General features: G+C 42.3%; 1 protein-coding gene across 1 annotated transcript in view; it reads left to right on the top strand.

Annotated features, from left to right (window-relative positions):
* WRN (WRN RecQ like helicase) overlaps positions 1–20,526 on the top strand; it is a 405,773-nt gene that overhangs the window by 75,594 nt on the left and 309,653 nt on the right. The window contains exons 9-11 of the mRNA XM_033960777.1: positions 13,195–13,275; positions 14,218–14,298; positions 16,751–16,904. Coding sequence (XP_033816668.1) covers positions 13,195–13,275; positions 14,218–14,298; positions 16,751–16,904 — 316 coding nt within the window. The remainder of the gene's footprint in view (positions 1–13,194; positions 13,276–14,217; positions 14,299–16,750; positions 16,905–20,526) is intronic.

The following is a 20,526-nucleotide window of genomic DNA, read 5'->3' as shown; positions in this document are numbered from 1 at the left end:
GTACTATTTGAGGTATTTAAGAAAGCAAAGCACTTTTCATGAAAAACTTAATGTAAAAAAAGAATAATTTTTGGGATCTGGGAGATGACCAACCTTATCAAACAGGAAATGCCACAGTAATGATCAGCAATGTTGTGTGCCTTGTAATATGAAGGTAAAGTCAGAGATCAGATAGGCACTGTCAGGGAAATTCTGTAACCAGTGCCTAAACTTAGGCATTGGTAGGCTCCCTGCCAATGCCTAAGTTAATTGAAAAATGCCATTAGAAAAGGCAAAAAAATGTCAGTATTGAAGCGCCTACCGATGCCTAAATAAATTGCAGCTGGCATCATGGCTAGGTAGCCGCTTCAGGCTGTAGAACGCCAAAGTAGGCGTAGCCAACACCAGAAGTGGCTTTAGGTGGGCTAACGCGGCTACCCAGCCGTGATTCACGGCAAGAAAGGCAGCTGAAAAGTAGGTCCAAAAAATTCTGGCCTTCATTTCAACCGCCTATCTATGCTGCTGTGGGATCCTAAAGTCAGGACACAGCAACCATAAGCTGAGGCAGGGGAAATTAGCTGAGTGGCTGCAACAGGGGACCTAACCCACTCTCTTGCTGGAATCCCGAGCTCCCCTTCGAAAGCCCGCAAAAGAAAGGATGCCCACTCCCTCCTGCCAGAACCCCCAAGCACACCCCCTAACCACGATAAACAGGAGAGATGCTCACTCCCTCCTGCCTGCAGGCCCCCCTTGAACCCATGACCCACCTCAACTACCGATGACCCTGACCCCCCCAAAACTCTAAACCCCCCCAAATGCCGATACCCTTCCCCCTGGGTACCTTTGACTGTAAGGCTGGCCAGAAGGAAGCCTACACCATTCGGTTGGCAGGCCCGTCTCTTCACAATGGCAGGCCTTCCCCTTCCCAGTGCATCCTGAGAAGCATCGGGGCAGGGCCTAAACCCTGATTGGCCCAGGTGCCTAAGGCCCCTCCCATAGGTGTGGCCTTAGATATCTGGCCAAGCTGCGTCTTGGGCCACTCCCAGTACATCACAGTAGGACCAGGTGCTTAAGACCCCTCCTATGGGCCACTCAGAGCTTTAAACTCCTCCCCAGTGCATCCCAGGATAACTTGGGTTGTACTTGGTCAAAAGATTTGAGCTCTCCATGCTCCAATAATTTCCAAAAAGTCTCTTTGCCATATTTCTGCTATGCATATAATCTACTTTTAAAACCAATAGGAGGAAATATTTTTTTACTCAGAGAATAGTTAAGCTCTGGAGTACGTTGCCAGAGGTTGTGGTAAGAGCAGATAGCGTAGCTGGTTTTAAGAAAGGTTTGGACAATTTCCTGGAGGAAAAGTCCATAGTTTGTTATAAGAAAAACATGAGGGAAACCACTGTTTGCTCTGGATCGGTAGCATGGAATGTTGCTGCTTCTCGGGTTTTGGCCGGGTACTAGTGACCTAGATTGGTCACTGTGAGAATGAGCTACTGGGCTTGATGGACCATTGGTCTGACCCAGTAAGGTTATTCTTATGTTCTTACTTCCCTCTTTACCCCATTGGAGTTCTAAGGTGATGGGAGTAAGAAGCAATTTATTCCATTTCCCTTCAATTCACTCTTGATACTTCTACCAAATTTGTAAGGTGAATGTTGTCTGTAGGTATCCCATGTCATCTAGCCTTCTGCATCCTAAATAATGTGGTTCAAACTAGATAGTGCTTTTATTGATTATCCTTCTGCCAGTTCCATAACTTTTATACAATAGTATTCTTTCTTTTACAGTAAATCTGGTATCGCCAAGCCTTTATCTATCTTATATCTTTTCACAATGGATTTAATAGAGTGAGCAGGGGTGTCAAAGTCCCTCCTCGAGGGCCGTAATCCAGTCGGGTTTTTAGGATTTCCCCAATGAATATGCATGAGATCTATTAGCATACAATGAAAGCAGTGCATGCAAATAGATCTCATGCATATTCATTGAGGAAATCCTGAAAACCTGACTGGATTGCGGCCCTTGAGGAGGAACTTTGACACCCCTGTTCTAAGGGGATTCCCCTTTCAAACGAAACTATAAATATCTTTCTGCAACTGTTGTAGTCTGATTTGGGATTGAAGGACAAGGACTGTAACAAATTCTAAAGGTGAGGCAACAAGTTAATTTTAAAGGCCACCATTCTACCTAGTCATAAAATTTATCTTTGCTTTTTTCAAAGCCTTTTGCTAACTTTCTCAAAAATATACCATAATTGGCTTGAAATAGTTGGTCTACATCCCTAGTAATTTGAATACCTAAATATTTCAGGAAGGCCTGCACTCATCTGAAGGTGAAATGCGTTTTAATTTGAGCTACCTCCTCTACTGACAAATTTATATATCTATTATAATAAAACCTTAGCCGCGCATGCGCATTTGAAACTCCATGCCTCCGCATGCGCAGTAGAAGAACCGCCGAGCAGGGAGGAACTGAGAAGCAGGGAAGTGTCTCAGGGAGGATCCCCCTAGCAGGAAAGTGTTTCAGAGCAGTGGCAGTAGTCCTGATCTGCCATCCCCCCATTCCTTACCCAAAGCAGCAGTGGCAGCGTTGTAAACAAGCTGTTCGCAGTAAGCCAGCATCACTTCGGATGCGGTAGAGGAAAGGCCCTGCCGGGGCTGGCCGCAAACAGCCTGTTTACAGTACTGCCACTGCTGCTTTGGGTAAGGAATGGGGGATTGGCGGGTCAGGACTGCTGCTGCTGCTACTGCTTTGGGGCACAGAGTGAGGGAGGAGGGGTTGATAGGTCAGGACCACTGCTGCTGCCTCGGATAAGTAATGGGGGTCCAGGAGGCCAGACCTATGCAGAGGGAGGGCAGACCTGTGAGGGCAGTGGACCAGATGTGTGTGTGGAGGGTCCATCAGGGTGGAGGGTCCATCAGGGTGAAGGGCTGGGGAGGAGCAGCCTGCCCAAAGATTCAGTGCAGTGGCCAGGGAGGAGGTAGGTGGGGAGGGGGGTGAGGTTTGAATTGGTGCAGGCTCTGGTGTTGGGGTGCGGTTGAGTGAAGAGGGTTAAAGTAATGGTGAGGGGGAGAGTTGCAGTACTGTGGGGAAAGACGAAAGAGAAATTGGTCCTGGGGTGGGGGTGCAAGAGAAAGGGTAAAAAAGGAATAGAAGATGGGTGGGGGTGGAATTTAGGGACAGGAAGAATGGTCTTGGAGGCAATGTTATGAAGGATAGATAGGAATGGAGCCGGGACCGAAAGGGTTATAAATGCAGTGGAGGATCGATGAGGGCCAAAAGAGTACAGAGGACTAAGGAAATGGTGATGGATAGCGCCAGGAGCCAATAGAAGGAAGAAAGAAAGACATAAAGACATACGGGGCAGGGAGGGAGACAGAAAGAAAAAGAGTTACCATTATGGCCATCTGAGGATTAGTGTATAATTCAGTTATTCATCACATAAAACGAGGACTTGTATTTAATTTAGTCATTGTTGCTATCATGAATGCCCATGGCCCCCATCCTATCTAGAGAAATTCTCTATTCTCCTACCTTACCAATATGGCTTTCGCCCCAATTTCAGCACCGAATCCCTATTGACCTCCCTAATCTCCAAGGTTCAACAACTTCACTCCCGCAACAAGTTCGCCGTCCTCCTGCAATTCGATCTTTCTGCCGCTTTCGACGTTGTTCACCATGATATTCTAATTTACCAACTCTCCGAGATTGGCATCACCTCTACAGTCCTTGAATGGTTCTCAAAATTCCTTCGTTCCCGATCCTACATTGTCAACATGAATGGCACCTCATCCTCCCCCTGGATACCAATCTGTGGAGTCCCGCAAGATTCACCTTTATCTCCTATCCTTTTCAACATTTATATGTCCTCTCTAAAACGTCACAGGATATGAGAGAGTTTTTCCTTTTGAACTAGGAAAATTAATATTTGAGGTCGCTTACAGCATAGCGGGTTCTCTGAAGAAGCCGGTTTGGCGAAACGCGTCAGAACCCCGCCGGACCATCGCTGTTTAGGCATTGAAGTTAAGTTTTTGGATTTTGCATTTGTTAAGCACTGGACATTTTATGCACTCTATGGAGATTTAATGTAATGTAATGTAATGTAATTTATTTCTTATATACCGCTATCCAGAATTACTTACCACTTCATGAAGTTATTTTATAACCTTTCAAATTAGACGGTGCAATGATAGATTACTGAAAGTCTCTGTAGGGGTTAGGTCCCCACGCTGAGCTTTCAAATTCCATTCTTGGATTCTGAGCGCCGCTCTAGAAAGGCATTAATAACTTTCATTATTGTTCCCTTTTTGCTGTTGCTTGCTCTCTAAAACTCCTCCATCTATCCTCCCTTGAAACAATTTACACCTATGCTGATGACATCCTTGTCCTTCTTTAGACTGACTCGAACCTCACTAATCTCTCAGAGAACATATCCTCTTGTATCTTGAACCTCCAATCCTGGGCCCACACCGTCCAAATGAAATTGAATGAATCCAAGACAAAACTACTTTGGCTTGGTCCAAAATTAGTTCAGCTACCCACCTCAATCCCACTGTCCTCTGGCTCCACTCTGCAGCTCGAATTCTCCAGCAAGGTCCTGGGCGTCATCATTGATTCTACATTGTCCTTCAATGACCACCTCAACTCTCTGGTAAAAAAATGCTATTTCAGCCTACACATGCTGAGGAAAGTAAGATCCTGTTTCCATCAAAAACATTTTGCCGTTCTCGTCCAATCCATCATCCTCTCCAGACTGGACTATTGCAATTCTATCTTCATAAGCCTAACGAAGAAAAACCTTCACAGACTCCAACAGATTCAAAATACCACGGCCAAGCTTATCTTTGCAAAAAGTAAATTCGATCACGTCTCGCCGCTCCTTTTTAAGCTTCACTGGCTTCCGATAATTTCCAGAGTCCACTTCAAATGCATCTGCCTAACTTTCAAGATCCTCCACGGCATCCTTCCTCCATTAATTCCACTTTCTTGGAACTCCTCAAATCTTAATACCACCAGACCTACCCAAAAATCGAAATTATCCTTCCCCTCATTAAAAGGCATTTCCCACCCAGGAAAACTGAGGACTTCCCTCCCCTTCAGATTCACCGAGCTCTGGAACAACCTTTCCTCCCCTCTTCGGAACCTGAGTGCTCTCCAACCCTTCCGTAAACATCTGAAAACCTGGCTTTTCTCAAAAATCTAACACTCCCTCCTCATCTGACATCCTAGCCCTCTAACATTCTTCTTTCCTCCGATCTTCATCTAGCCCTTTCCTTGGAGTTCCTTTCTCATTACAATTCCTGTAAACCGTGCCGAGCTCCACGACCATGGAGATGGTGCGGTATACAAACCTAAGGTTTAGTTTAGTTTAGTTTAGTTGAACACTTTTTAAACCTTGACCCCTAGAAGCATTATCATGGCTCCTCTCCATTTGCTACCCAGATCAATTATAATACTCTTTTACTTTTGTCAGAGCCTTGTCGTCCACCTACAAAATGTTTTTTGTGGTCTGGGTGTACTGTATTACTTTAGGAAGCACAGGTGCTAGTCATTCTGCCTACAGCCTAGCTAAAATTTTACACCTGTATTTAATATCAAAATTGGGTGGTAAGAGCCACCTCAAGTGTTATCTCTCCCAGGTTTAAAAAGTATAAATATACAATATCTGTCATTTATAGTCTCTGGCAGGGCATTCCCCATTTGCTGTCCATTAAATTTCTTTGTAAGTAAGGGGTAAGTGGATGCCATATTTTTAATAAGAAGTTGTAGGAAAGCCATCCATTCCTGGAGATGTCCTGAAAGATATGCTTTTATCTGTAGCACATCCTCCACTTTAAGTGGAAAATCCTTCTTGGTTAAATTGGCTACTCCTGCCTTCATCCATCCCAAGGTATTGGAGCTGAAGAAAATCTGGAAATACTTCCCATTTCTGAGCAACCCTTTTGCCTTTCTGGTATAGTAGCTTTCCTGAATAAATGCAGTTCCTGGGGTAAATGCAGTTCTTTAACATTAAAAGTTAATATCTTATACAAAAGACCCCCCCCTTTAGATCTAGTGATCCTTTCCCTTTCCCCTTGCCCATTTGTCCATTGTGCATCTGTGGCTTCCTTCTGCAGTTGCATCCCTGAACCTCTCCCTCAAGTGCCCTGGTTTTCATGTGCCCCTTGTGCCCCTTTGCCAAGGACTGGCACTGAAATTATATACCCCACAGACAGGCAAATCTCAGCCACATCATTCTATATCCTTTTTGCCTTTATACAATACACGGAAATTAAGCACTATATTCTCAGAACCTAATCCTAAATGCATTAGCATTTTATGATTTAAAGCTTAGTAGAAAAGAGTGCTTGAGGTATAGATTGATTGCAGGTATGTTTTCTTTTATTTATTTAAAAAGAAAATAAGCCAGGTTATTTTAATGTTTACCTCCCCCTCCCCAAAACTATTGCTTGATTTATAATCTTATCCCAATTAAGAGGACATGAAATACATTTTTGAGAAAAGAGTTATAGATCTTCAGATAAGAGCAGTGTTGCTCTTTTGTTTCACCAATAGATTTAATGTTGTCTCTTTGTAGATCATTGACAAACTTAACATAGTATACAGTGTACACACCAAATAAATTTAAAGGACTTTACATTTAAGGACTTACATTAGCTTAAGCAACTTCACTCCCTTAGAAACCTTGAATAATTAATTAATGACTCAGTAACATTAAAATGCAGACAGTAGTCCATCAATGAGATGGGGGTCTATCTACTGTTTTGCATTGAGTTGCTATATGTAATATTATCTACTAGTTGGTGAGAGGTTTTGTGTATGCACTTGATGCAAACAAAGCTAGAGTGGCAGACTTGGGGGAGCTGAGGTAGATATAGGAATATAGAAGAGAGCTTCCAGAACATAGTAAAGTGGTTCCACCTCTAATCTGTTGGCCCCATGCCACCTTGGAGGAGAAATTTGCTAATGATACACAATTGTGGATTTGTAAGGAACTGCAAAAACATCTTGTAAAAGCCATGAGACTGGGCATCTAAATGGTATATGAAATTTTAATGTGGACACATGAAAATTGATCACACAAAGAAAAGGATAAGAACATAAGAACATACATAAGAAGTTGCCTCCGCTGAGGCAGACCAGAGGTCCATCTCGCCCAGCAGTCTGCTCTCGCGGCGGCCCATCAGGCCCACTGCCTGAACAGTGGTCTCTGACTAATTTTACCATTTACCTCTAATCCTATCCCTATAACCTTACCTCTACGCTTATCTGTACCCCTCAATCCCTTTGTCCTCCAGGTACCTGTCCAGACCTTCTTTGAAGCCCTGTAGCGTGCTTCTGCTTATCACATCCTCCGGTAGCGTGTTCCATGTATCCACCACCCTCTGGGTGAAAAAGAACTTCCTGGCATTTGTTCTAAACCTTTCCCCTCTCAATTTCACTGAGTGCCCCCTTGTACTTGAGGTTCCCCATAGTTTGAAAAATCTGTCCCTGTCCACTTTTTCTATGCCCTTCATGATCTTGAAGGTTTCTATCATGTCTCCTCTAAGTCGTCGCTTTTCCAGCGAGAAAAGCCCCAGCTTTTTCAGTTTGTCAGTATATGAGAGGTCCTCCATACCCTTTATTAGCTTAGTTGCTCTTCTCTGGACTCTCTCAAGTACCGCCATGTCCTTCTTGATGTACGGCGACCAGTACTGGACACAGTACTCCAAGTGCGGGCGCACCATTGCACGATACAGTGGCAGGATGACTTCCTTCGTCCTGGTCGTGATACCTTTCTTAATGATACCCAACATTTTGTTCGCTTTCCTTGAGGCTGTGGCGGATTGCGCCGACGCCTTCAATGTTGTGTCTACCATCACTCCCAGGTCTCTTTCAAGGTTGCTCAACCCTAGCGGTGATCCCCCCCCATCTTGTAAATGAACATCGGGTTTTTTTTCCCAACATGCATGACCTTGCATTTCCCTATGTTGAAGCTCATTTGCCATTTTTTGGCCCACTCTTCCAGCGTTGTCAGATCTTTTTGGAGATCTTCACAGTCCTCCATGGTTTTGACCCTGCTGTATAGTTTAGTGTCATCCGCAAATTTAATAACCTCACATTTTGTTCCCGCCTCCAGGTCATTTATAAATATATTGAACAGAAGCGGTCCCAGCACCGACCCCTGTGGAACTCCGCTCGTGACCCATTTCCAATCTGAGTAATGGCCCTTTACTCCAACCCTCTGTTTCCTGTCCGCCAGCCGGTTTGATGTGCTGCCTTTCTGTGGGCAACCAAAGTGATTTACATTTATTAGGGTTACCATATAGCTCCAGAAAACGGAGGACAGATTGAGTCATCCGGTTTTACTTCCATTGCTTTCAGTGGAAGTAAAAACCTGGATGTCTCATGTGTCCTCCTTTTTCTGGAGCCATATGGTAATCCTAACATTTATTATATGCAGGTACTTTCTCTGTCCCTAGTGGGCTCACAGTCTGCAATGGAAGGTGAATCTCAACTACAGATAAAAAATGCTGGGTTCTAAGTTGAGCAACTAGCCAAGAAAAAGATCTTGGAGACCATAAGTTGAAGCTTACAGCCAGTATCTTGAAATAGAATATTAGGGATTATTAAAAAAGGAATAGAGAGCTAACTGATAATGTCATTATACTTCTATATAAGTCTATGTTGTGACTGCATTTTGAGTATTTAATACCATAATGGTTTCCCCCATCTCAAAAAGGGTATAGTGGAGTTTGAAAAAGTTCAGAATAGGATGACACATGATAAAATGTTGGGATTATTCAACATGCAAAAGAAATCGAGAGGTAATGTACATAAAAATTTATTAGCCTTGTATACACTTAGAAAAACCATTGCTTATCCCTAGAAATGAGCTCATGTAAAGGGCTTTGAACCAGCGTGTGGCAAGCTTCTTCCAGCACAGTGAGGGAAAGGGAGGCCAGTTGTTCCCCTCACTGCACCGAGAACAGCAAAGCTCCACTTCTTTCTTCGGTGGGAAGCCCTGCCCCCTTTTTGCTAGAGCGGCCATTTCCTGCCAGCCCTTTAAAGGGCTGCCGAATAGGCGGGTCCTTCTGCTGGTGGGCTGCACCAAATGGCCCTTTGGACAGAGCAAGGAGGACCAAGCAGAACACCATGCCCGAGAACCACCCCAAAACCAGAACATAATACTACCCCCCCCCCTAGTTATAAGCCTCTTTAAAATTCCCTATCCCAACAGTGATAGGACAGGGTAGATATGGAGAGCTAGGGAAAAACTACCACAGGAACACAGTGAAAACTATGAACACCTACCTCTGGAAAATTCCAACCATACGAAAAAGTCCTCCAGCTCGCATACTGCCATGATTAATGCCAGATCAGTCAACAATAAAGATGCTACCACCAGTAACCGGTGGGACATTCTCCTTATCACAGAAACATGGTTAAAAGACAATGAAGGCGCAACATTAAGCGTGCTATGCCCCCCAGCTACCAAGCACTAGTGTCCTTCTGCCCTGATAAAAAAGGTGTAGGGGTGGCTGCCATCATTAATTCAAGCTTAAACCCCTGTCTCATCGACTCTATAGTTCTTCAGCTAACCTACTGCTGTCTGCTAAAGAAGCCTTCCTAAACTCAATTCTCCCCCTAACCTATAAGTCACTACATCCAGAGAAGTACCTGCATCCTGGAAAACCTCAGTAGTCTGTCCTATCCTAAAAAAAAATGAATGCAGACCCAGATCAACCAAACAACTTCAGACTAGTCTCAAATCTCCCCATTTATATCTTACAACAATTACAAGACTTTGCAGAAAGCCAAAAAGCCCTATCAATCTACCAATTGGGATTCAGGAAATCCCATGGTACTGAAACAGTCCTATTAGACATTATTAATGATAGTTGGAAATTCCTTGATCAGGGAGAAGATGCTCTGCTGGTTCTCCTTGACCCCAGTGCTGCCTTTGATACCATGGACCACACTCTTCTCATCTCCAGACTTACCAACATTGGCATCAGTGGCACGGCTTTACGCTGGTTCTCTTCATTCCTAAACAACAGGCACTGTTATTCAACCTATACCTTAGTCCAGTGCTTGACATTGTTTCAAAATACAACATCAAGATCCACTCATTCGCAGATGATATTCAACTCTACCTCCCCCTAGATATGAACCGGGACACTCAAATAAAAAAACTACAAGACTGCCTTTCCGAAATCAAAGACTGGATGACAACGAACAAACTCCAACTTAATGCATCCAAAACCGAACTACTTTGGATTCACAAGAAAAACTGCTCCCATCCTTGCCCAGTATTCTCCTGGGATAATACGACTCTTAAAGCTAAGGGTCAAGTACGCAGCCTTGGAATCACCCTAGATGCAGATCTATCACTAACGAGCCATGTCTCGCAGGTAGTAGCAACCTCTTTGTACTACCTGCACCAGCACGGAAAATTCGTCCATACTTCTCAAAGAATAATTCACCCAACTGCTCTACGCCTATGTCTTATCACGCATGGACTACTGCAACAAACCTACAAAGAATGCAACGTGTACAAAATGCAGCAGTTCGCCTTTTGAAGAACCTGTCTATTCGCGACTCAGTCGCCCCAGCTCTGGCTGCTGTTCACTGGCTACCCATTTGGAAACGTTGCATCTTTAAAGCTCTTACACTAGCTTTCAAATTCTTCAATAGAATGGTCCCATCCTACATGGCAAAAAAACTAACAATATACATCCTCAACCGAACCCTGTGATCACAAGCTGAGAGAAGATTGTCCACCCCACCGGCACGAACCCTCCTACTAGAAAGTGCTCACAAACACTCCTACTTATACTTCCTACCCAAATTATAGAATGTAATCCTTCCAATCATTAGATCACTGACAGATTTACTAAACTTCAGGAAAGCAGTAAAAACCCACCTTTTTACCTGACTCTTGCAAACAAGCCCCCTAACCTCTATTTCTACCCCCCCAAAAATTATTCTGCCACACCGAATGTGCCCTCCACTTCACTTACAGGCAGAACTAAGTCTCGAGGCGCACACTCGGTGCGAAACTAAGCAAGATCTTATCTCCTTACTACATGTACCCAAACCATAAATGCCAAAAACTGTCCTATACTTTGAATGTTTTATAATTCTAGCTGCTTTACTTATAAGGCCTATCGGTTGCCATGCTACTGTGCTCAGCCCCCAAATCTTGTATTCATCTCTCCATACAGTTCCTAAGAATTATTCCTCTGCTGCTGTTCTTCCTTTTAATCTGCTCTTCTGAATATCTTATATGTGAATTTGCATCCTTGTTGCCTATCGTTTGCCATGCCACTGTGTTCAGTACCCAAAACACGTACCGATACATAGGAATTTCTACTAGTGCTCTTCATTCTTTTTATTAGTTGTTCTGTTTATCTGCTGTATATGAAGTTGTAACCTTGTTGCTAAACCTTCTACTGTGTATGTAAACTCGTAACCCGTTCTGGGCTCTTCTGGGAGGATGGGCTAGAAGAAATCTGACTAAATAAACAAATAAATAAAATCTACTTTTTGGGATCTGCTAGGTACTGGTGGTCTGGACTGTGAATAAACAGCAAAAAGACTGCAGTTGATCAGTTGCTAAAGTTTTGACATAAATCCTTAATGTCTGTACCACTTGTTTTCTGGGGCCTGCCCTGTTTGCAATAACAGTCAAGTTCACAGGAAGAATTTAATGTGGTCCTACTTTGACAGGCTTGCATGTAGGCATTGCAGCAATGAAAATGCTCTGGTTCCTAACAAAATAGGCATTAGAGAAAGGATGCCTTTGCCTAAATCTGAACCTGACATATGTGAAATTAATTTAATCTCATCAAGTTTTGTGGTTCTAAAACTATGCACACATAAATCATTTATTTAAACTTGATTAGCATGCTTTCACTTTAGGACACACAGAGAATAATATTCAGTCCAAGGCAGTAGTTGGCTTATAAGCTGCAGGCTGACCTAATCTCAGATATTCAAGTGCTGAGGCTTGCCACAGTTCCTGGCATTGAATATCCTGATACAGTTTGTACACTGACCCAGAATTTAACCAGGCACTGGCTGATATTCAGATTGGTGCTCAGTTAACTTGGCACATAAACTCCCCCTTTTACAAAACCGCAAAAGCATTTTTTAGTGCAGGCCGGTACACTGAATGTTTTGTGCTGCTCTCAACGCTCATAGGAACTGGCTTGCGCTAAAAACCGCTTTTGCGGTTTTGTAAAAGGGGGAGGGGGAAGTTAGGATAAACTTTTCTTCTGTGCTTTTTTATCTGGTTAGCAAACTGAATATTGATACTAGCCAGTTAAGATGTGGCTTCATTCAAGCTCCACCTCCCCACCCCCACCCCCTGGATTAACTTAACTAGTTAGGGAATGGCAAGTTAGTGGAGATTTTCAGTAGCACTACCTGGTTAAGAGCCACTGAATATTGGCTGCTGGCCAGCTCAGTAGAGTTTAATTAGGCAGGTGCTTCTCTTGCACAGTTTAAACCCTTTTAAATATTGACCTCACCAAATCAATTCTTACATGCCCTGTTAACCCATTAGCAGAGGCAGTTTCTGCATGCGAGTGGCAGCACTATAGAAATGATGATAGTAGTAGTTTCTGCTATTGGCAAACCCTCTGGAGCAGAAAATTAAATTTTTTTTCATAAAAAAAGCAATTTGTAGAGGTTAAAAAGTCATCTTCTAGATCTGCAGGTTAATTTGTTCTAGAGTTGATAATAATGAGGCACCTGGTACTTAGGTGGGATGGACACCATTTAAAGTTAAATACTGGTTCCATTGTTTAAGTTAAAGGGATAGTGCTGCTGGATATACATGTAAGTGATGACGGTGCCAATAACTGTTCAATTTAGACTTAATGTTCAGCAGGCCTGAATTAACTGGATAACTGGATATAGTGGCTGAATAGTGTTTCTAAACAGATAAGGGGCCAACTCTGCCTTCATGCTCCCCTTTGTACAGATTAAAATATAGTCAGTCACAAGATAAATGGTATAATTTTATCCATATAATAACTGACACTTTGTGGATAAGCGAGATTGCAGCCTGCCAGCAAATGGATAACTCTCTTTGAATATTGGCCATGAGATTTATAACATTGGGTTATAGAGTTGTTCACTTCTCTTTGTAAAAAGTGCAGACTTTACAGTGCTATAGCTGCAAGAAGGAGAGCCTATGAGTGATGGTCTATGTTCCTTTGCTTTCTTCAGGACTCCTGTAGCATGGATAATGAACACGAACTCACATGCATTATGGAAAGTGATGAGGAGCTAGAACTTGAGATGTTGAAAGTAGGTGTTCTTAATGTGTTTTGCTTTGCTTTCAAAAGGCAGGCAATCTGTGTTCCTCAAAAACGTATATTACCCTATATTGGCCATGAGATTTATAACGTTGAGTTATAGATTTGTTCACTTCTCTTTGTAAAAAGTACAGACTTTACAGTGATACAGCTGCAAGAAGGGGAGTCTATAAGTGATAGTCTATGTTCCTTTGCTAACTGTAAGAGCTTTACTCCAGATGAGAGGGGTCAAAAAGACTTAGAACAACAAATTGAGACCTGCTCTCTATTCTCCGAGCACTTCTAGGGCTTTGGGCTAACTGAACTCCTTGTAAGAGATATTGTTAGAATATTACATAAAGGGTGTTGAATCGGTAGGTAGGAACTCATGAGAAAGATTTATCCAAGTTCACCAGGGTTCAATACCGCTAAGTGCACAAGCAGACGTTACCCACTCACATCACTTTAAACGCCCTGTGGGCTAATCTAAAAATCTGTAATTTGTAATACAAAAAACATTTTTTTATTATCCTTTTTCTTTTTAACTGTGTTTATTGCAAAAACTAGCCATAGCCCAAAACCCTGGTGTCTATGTAACTTGTTTAGAGAAATTAAAGTAAATAATTGAATAACGCTTCTAAATGACATTCATTTGAGAGGCTCCTGTAGTATTTAGCCTTGTCAGTTTTAAACCCTTGATAAAGTTGCTAGAAAACAGGAACTTATCTTAATTCTGCAAACCGCAGTTTTTTCATTCACATGGGGTGCCAGCTGATTGCCCTATAGAGCCCCGTTTCATAGCCTTCATCAGGGGCAACCTCAGGGGCATCTCCCGATGCCGTGTAACTCCCAAAGCTGGTTCTCCACGGTGCAGTTACACTGCAAATAGAAGTGAGAGTATTTAAATCTTATGGAGCTATGGTTTGGTAAACATTTGTTCCTTTACTTTCTTCAGGACTCCCATAGAATGGATAATGAACACGAACCCACATGCATCATTGAAAGTGATGAGGAGCTAGAACTTGAGATGTTGAAAGTAGGTGTTAATGTGTTTTGCATTGCTGTCAAAGGGCAGGCAATCTGTGTTCCTCAAAAACGTACATTATCCTTTGTATCACAGATGATATAAAATGTTTTTTTTCTCATTATCCCTATCTCCTACAAAAGGATTTTTAAAAATATATCTTGGCACTAATGATATCTTAAAAGGGACACATTTCTGAATAGATGGGTTTCTTGAAGTGCTTCTGTAATGGAGATGGAATTAACAGAAAAAGGTTTATATACTTATACATATATACATGAAACATGCTTATCCAGTTATAAAATGGTGTCTGCTGTAGCTGATGGAGGATGGAGAGACTCTGGTAGATGTAAATGCTAGCAGCAGAGTTCCACAGTCCTGCCTGCCTGACTGCCCAGCCATGGTCCAGATAGAGGAATTTACAATTTTTAGCTTTAGTTTAGAGAAATAAAAATAAAAACTTCCTGCTTTTTGACTGTACCATTCCATGATGGGGGTTCCTGCCTGCCTGCCTGCTCAGCAGGGGAAAGTGGAATTTACAGCTCCATAGAAGTACATGGCTTGACAGGAGGCAACACCAGATGTTTTCCATGGCCCTGGACAATATTAGCCCAGTAAGGGCAAGGGAGTCAGGTCACCATCAGTTAGGGAGATAATGGGGTTGGGCTGGAGTAGAGATACAAGTAAACATTCTTGAGCTAATTTCAACAGGTGTCAGCCAGTACAGTCTTAATAACAATTATTCGTTTTCTATTTGGGCTGCCTAGGAAGTAAAATACAACCAATGATTCATAGATGGTATGGAAATTCCAACTTCTAAGATTTTGTATACAGTGTTCAAGAATATTGACTGGTTATTGGTGAAACAACTGATACCATGAGAAAGTCCACAAAATGTGGCCCTGCCTATAATGTTCCTTATTTCCTTGGGGAATGGGGGGGCTGGAGTGTGGCATGGCAGAAATGTTGGTAGTAGTATCAAGTGGTCCTTCCTTCTCTTCAGCCAGAATAATAGGTACATGTTTTCTGTTCCTAAAAATCTGAAACATAAGAAATACAATACACTAAGAGGAAAAAGGAAAAGCCTCAGAATAAGACCAGAAAGTGGCTAGGTAGCTGCTTTGAACAATCAAGTATGTGCTATGGGTTTATAGACCTCTAGACTCGTGGGGCAATACCTTCCAGATGGGTTCTTGAAATGACCATCTGTGAAGGTGTTTGCAGTCTGCACTCATCAGCCTTAAAATGACTGTCACAAATATTTTTGAGAATGCTAATGCATATATTGTAATCACATGCTAAATGTAGCTATGGTTTGGTAAACATTTGTTTTTGATGTAGGTCCTCATTCTATATACAGTATATTGTTTCAGCTAGGAAATATAACAATGGTGCATTGGCCTCTGGTGTTGCTACATGTATTGCAGTCCATGCAGTCACAATGAAAGCCAGATTCTACCTGTTGCAGTACTTTTGGAATCAACTATCCGGTTATAAATGTTCCATATAGGAAATATAAAAATACATGATTGATTGGTTTGTTTTCCTTTAAACTTTTGGCATAGGGAGGAGAGTGTGGCACAGTGGTTAGAGCTACATTGAGGTTGTAGGTTCAAACCTCGCGCTACTCCTTGTGACCCTGGGCAAGTCACTTAATCCTCCACTGCCGCAGGTACATTAGATAGACTGAACCCACCAGGATAGATAGGGAAAATGCTTTGAGTGTAGTTATAAAACTACAAAAAGGTGGTATACAAGTCCCAATCCCCTCTATCATTTTCCAAAATCCAAAGCTGACTTTGCCAAATGATAGTTTTATTTAAGCAAACATGTAAAAAAAAAAAAAAAATCATCTCCCAAAATCTGAAAAGCCATATAGAGACCAATCACTTAAAATGGAGAAAAGGTGAACCTCCATGAATCCTCAAGAAAATTCAGGATCTCAAAAGACTAAAATCACTATCACTGGTCCTATAAAAACTCTCCATTGACATAAGGCATAAAGCAAAAATAGTCCCTATCACTTTACCAATATATTATGTGAGAAAACGAATGAACACTTATCTTAGAAAATAGGTTCATATCCAAACAGCGTGAACTTCCAGCGCTGCACTGATAGTCTAAAGTCCAATTCTAACCTTATTATAGAGCTGTTTCTGTCGAACTGATGAGAGTGATGATGATTTTTATTTTTTGAGATCCTGAGTTTTCTTGAGGACTCTTAGAAATCCACTGAGGTCCTTTTGCTCCATTTACAGTGATTGGTCTCTCTGTGGTTTTCTAGATTATAGAAGATGATTTTTTTTTTAGATATTTGCTGTGATTTTCTCTCCACTCTACAGTAGATTGAATTAGGTGTTGTTTAAGCACCCCCCCAAAAGAAAACCCCAACAACAAAATAGTGAAAATATTTCACTTTTTCCTTTTTATGAGATGTATTTTAATATTCCTTTTTGATTCCTAGTCTTTAGAAGATGTTGACAAAGCAAAAACGCCTCCAACTGCATCAGAGTTCTTAGGGCCGGCTGAATCCATCCATGAGGCACATCTGGACCTTGCTGTAAATGATGATGATGATGAAGATGAAGGCATTGAAGAAGAGGAGGAAGATGATTGGGGTATTTTGAAACTTAGAACTTTGTTATCATGGACTAGCTTGATAGGTCAGTGCTACTGATATGTATTATTATAAGAGGGAGGTCTAAGCCTACTACAGCTTCAGCAGGGCTCAAACACTACCTTGTAGCAGATCTGCTGATTGCCTTTGAGCAGCTTGAATTTTCCATTACTGAGTTTAAGTAGTAATTCATTGTGAGACTCAGATTCAAGTTTCAAGTTGTAACCGGCACTAGAGCCTAGCCACGGGACTCCTCACTGCCCCTAGTGGTTATAGCCAAAATTTGTACCAGCGTATGACCCAGTAGGGAGTCACCCTGCAGACACTGTATTAATAAATAAACAAATCAAAAATCAGAACCAATGCACACAGCTTCAGGTTGGTTCTCCCAAAAGAAAATTTAATTGTCAGAATGGCAAAATCCAAAACAATGCAACTTGCAAAATATAAAGGGAAAAAACCCCCAAAAAGAAAACTCTGAGAAAAGTTCAGGATTTTCTCCTCACCAAAGTCAATAATGTTCCTTGTAGCTTTACTCTCCACAGAGCTTCTTATAACAAGGCTTCCAAAGCCTGCTTCTTATCAGATTACCAAAGAGTTCGGTTCTCTGCTATGCTGCACCAAACACTCACAAACAGTCTCTGCAAAAACACAAACCTCCAGCTTATTTTATAGCACTGCTGGGTCTAGGGGAGTGCCTCAAGTTTGCCTTCGCCAAGCACATAACAGCTTTCAAAAATCTCGCCCAGTTGCTGGCAAACTTCTCCCCACTAAAAAGGCACTCTCAGCTTCTTTCACAAAATGAGCAGAGAACAAAACAGTGCAGTAACAAAACCCCACAGTTCAAACAGTCCATGTAGCTGGCTGGAAAACAAAACCACTTCAGCCCAAAATAGCAATCAACAACAACAAAAAAACCCTCACAGTTTGCTCAGTCCTGAAAAAGGGTTGCCAAGCCTACTTCCATCGGCTCAGGAGCCACTTCCAAGCCCTCAGGGACCAGCTCGCCTTGCAGCTCCATTGGTAGCTCTTGATCTGCTTCAAGCACCTGTGAAGTGGGTCCAGCCTCTTCCACTTCCATTGGGTCACAGGTATTACCCATGCTTGATCTGGGAAGCTCTTCTTTAGGGAGAGACCTAAGCTTCCTCCCTAACCTGCCTTCCAGCTTGCCTTCTACTAGCCTTTCAAGAGGGGAGCCACGCCCTGCTCTAGCTGAGCTTGCTCTCACCTGGGCTTTTCTCTGGATCCCCCGATGGACAGTAGAGCAATAGTCTTCATCCCATTTTGGTCAGTGGCATCCTCAAGCGGGGCAGATTGGTACTGGGAGCTAGCCTTGGCAATCCCCTTTTTGGGCTTCTTGGCACCCTGTCTTCCCACTTTCATGGTGACCTTGGCAGGCCTGGAGCCTGACTGGTCACAAAGTTTATTCATAATTTGATATCGACCATCACAAGTATCTGGTCGGTTTACAATAATAAAAATTAAAATAAATAAATAAATATATGTGAGATATTTAAAATTGCATAAATAGCTAAAAAAAAAGGGGGGTGGGAAGTTAATAACAAGACAAAGACATAATTGAGACAAGTAGGTGACGAGAGGAGGGAGGGGGAAAGGGAGGTTGTTAATTACATTATGTAAATGAATAAAGAGGAAGGGTAAAACAAAAAGGAGAGGGGAATGTCGCTTCTTAAAAGCGTTTCTTTGTTTATTAGTTTTTGTTTTTGTTTTTTGGGGTTCTCAGTTGGAGTTTAGATAGGCATCTGTGAATAGAAATGTTTTAAGGTGTGTTTTAAACTTGTTTGGGGAATTTTCAGCACGGAGGTGAAGTGGCATTGAATTCCATAGCGAGGGCGTGACAGTGGAAAATATAGTAATTCTAGTATAGTATAAGTCCTTAATTGAAGAGACTGTCAGTAAGTTCTGATTAGTAGATCTAAGGGCCCTAGCAGGGGTATGAGGGGTAAGATATTTGTCTAGAAAGGCATAGAGATGGGAGATCCTAGGAGGAGAATCTTATAAGTTGTTCTGTAAGAGACTGGTAACCAGTGTGACTCTTGAAATAACGAGGTGACGTGATCATATTTTTTGGCTTTATACATGACCACTAACAATATCCCACCCCCCCTCAGCCATCCTCTTAGCAGAACACTTCAAGAACAAAATTACAAATGCCAGAGCCACCCTCAATTGTACCCCATCCCACCTAAACGAACTCACAATTCTTCCCACAGATAAAGAATCAACTGCAGCTGACTTTATGTCTTCGATCTTGAACCTTCAGTTCAGGAGTGCCTCTCCAGTGTCCCTTGCAAGGGAGATGATCTGTTTGGAGAGAAGATCGAAGAAACTGCAGATAAAATAAAACACACAGATACTATGACAAATTTATCTAAAGCACAGACCTCTCAACCTTCTTCATCGTTTAGGAGACATTCCACTACTTCTAGATGTTCATATTATTACAACTCTAAACTTTGCTACAATCAACCTTCTTCCTTCTATGCCTCCTTCTCAATGGACCCACTCGAGACAACAGAGGCCACAGAAATCCCAACCCCAGACTCATTCCCAAGAGCTGTCCTTTTGAATTTCTTCTGAACAGTATTGCCAACATACCCCTTACTCTTCCTCCAAATCTTCCCATAGAAGGTAGACTTCTCTACTGTTGCCAACATTGGATTCTAATTATATTGGACCTGTGGTATGTCAAATTGTAGCTCAGGGTTATGCCCTAGGCTTGCTAAGAAAACTTCCAAACCATCCACCAAAAGAGTCTCTTTTTAACTTCCTCCAGAAGACCCTCCACCAAGAGCTCTTGGCCCTTTAGCTAAACACAGTAGAGCTTGCTTCTCTGCAGGAAAAAGTCCAGGGTTTCTAATCTGAGTATTTCCTAATACTAAAAAAGACCGGAGGCCTTCAACCTCCTAGACCTCCAGGGCTTCAGCAACTACTTTTTGAAAGAGAAATTTTGCATGGACTTTCTGGCAACCCTTCTGCCCCTATTGGATAGGGACAGTTGGCTTTGCTCTTTAGATCTCAAGGAAGACTACACTCATTTATTTATCCTACCTGCTCACAGAAAATATCTTTGCTTTCAGATAGGATTTCACCACTTCCAGTACAGTGTCCTACTTTTGGTCTCACTTCAGCTCCATGAGTTTTCACGAAATGCCTTGTGATAGTGGCAGCAGCTCTTCACTCATGGGGGAGTTTCATATCTTTCCCTATTTGGACGATTGGTTGATCAAGGCTTCATCATCGCTACCAGCTCAGTTTGCCATCAATACAACAGTTTGTCTCCTGGAGCTGCTAGGGTTTGCTGTAAACTAACAAAAATCACAGACAGAGTTCATAGGAATTCTCTTGGACACTGCTCAGGGTTGAGATTTTCTACTGCAGCAGAGAGTTAACAATCTCTTTTATCTGTGCCAGATAATATCTATCCTACCACACATAACAGCACGTCCAAGTTACCCTGGACCTTCATTGCTCTCTCCAGTGGTGGATGGTTCCTCCCAAACTCACTCGAGGTCTTCCTTTTAAACCCCTTCCACATCAGAAAATTCTTACCACAGATGCTTTGATGTACTAATTTAGATGGTCTCCTTCCAAGAAAGCTC

The sequence above is a fragment of the Geotrypetes seraphini genome, chromosome 1 (genome assembly GCF_902459505.1).
Source record: "Geotrypetes seraphini chromosome 1, aGeoSer1.1, whole genome shotgun sequence".
NCBI classification, from domain to species: Eukaryota; Metazoa; Chordata; class Amphibia; order Gymnophiona; family Dermophiidae; genus Geotrypetes; species Geotrypetes seraphini.
The sequence above is the reverse complement of the archived record's forward strand: the minus strand, read 5'-3'. Positions and strand labels throughout refer to the sequence as shown.